Here is a 741-nt window from a genome sequence, read left to right on the forward strand (position 1 = left end):
CAGCAGCAGCAGATTGTGTCGCCACCAGCAGCAACAGTACATATATCGCCGATAGGCGCTGCAGCAGCAACGCAGCACTGCATGTCATCTGGGGCTGAACAGCGAGCTGTGCTGCTGCAGCGCGATGTTGGCTGCAGCTGCTTTGGAAGTGTGTTGCAGCAGCAGCAACTGCAGCAGCAGCAACTGCAGCAGCAGCAACTGCAGCAGCAGCAACAGCAGCAACAACCGCAGCAGCCACAGCAGCAGGCGCTGCTGCAACATCAGCGCGCAATTATGGCTCCTGTGCCTGTTGAGAAGCCTTTGGTTTCTGTTGGTTGTGCAGCAGGCGCAGCAGCACCTGCTGCTGCTGTTGCTGCTGCTGCTGCTCCAGAATCCTCGATCCTGCCCGCTGCAGCAGCATTAGCAGCAGCAGCAACAACAATGCCGGGGCGGGTGCTGCATACCATGGAACCTCTTGCTGCTGGGGTTGCGGCTGACAGATTTTGCAGCCAGTTCCTCTCCAGCTGCAGCAGCAGCAGCAGCAGCAGCAGCGGGAACATCCCGTCTGCTGCTCTTTTTTTCTTCGGATGCGCCGACCCCCAGCTGCTGCGAGCTGCCTCTGCAGCAGGAGGGCTGCAGCAGGCGGCAGCACAGGCAGCAGCTCTAGCAGTGCCACTGCAGCAGCAGCAGCAGCAGCAGCAACAGCCGCAGCTGGTGGCAGCCATCATCCTGGGTGTTTCTGTCTCTGCTGTGAGCCATTTT

General features: G+C 60.1%; 2 protein-coding genes across 2 annotated transcripts in view; both read left to right on the top strand.

The window, feature by feature from the left end:
• ETH_00040105 (uncharacterized protein) overlaps window positions 1–98 on the top strand; it is a gene marked incomplete at both ends in the record, with an annotated part of 978 nt that extends 880 nt beyond the window's left edge. Inside the window, one exon of the mRNA XM_013376249.1 lies at window positions 1–98. Within this exon, the coding sequence (XP_013231703.1) occupies window positions 1–98 (98 nt within the window).
• Window positions 99–420: 322 nt separating this feature from the next.
• ETH_00040110 (uncharacterized protein) overlaps window positions 421–741 on the top strand; it is a gene marked incomplete at both ends in the record, with an annotated part of 1,543 nt that continues 1,222 nt past the window's right edge. Inside the window, one exon of the mRNA XM_013376250.1 lies at window positions 421–729. Coding sequence (XP_013231704.1) covers window positions 421–729 — 309 coding nt within the window. The remainder of the gene's footprint in view (window positions 730–741) is intronic.

This window comes from Eimeria tenella, genomic scaffold (genome assembly GCF_000499545.2).
Source record: "Eimeria tenella Houghton genomic scaffold, Eth_scaff3282, whole genome shotgun sequence".
Lineage (NCBI taxonomy): Eukaryota > Apicomplexa > Conoidasida > Eucoccidiorida > Eimeriidae > Eimeria > Eimeria tenella.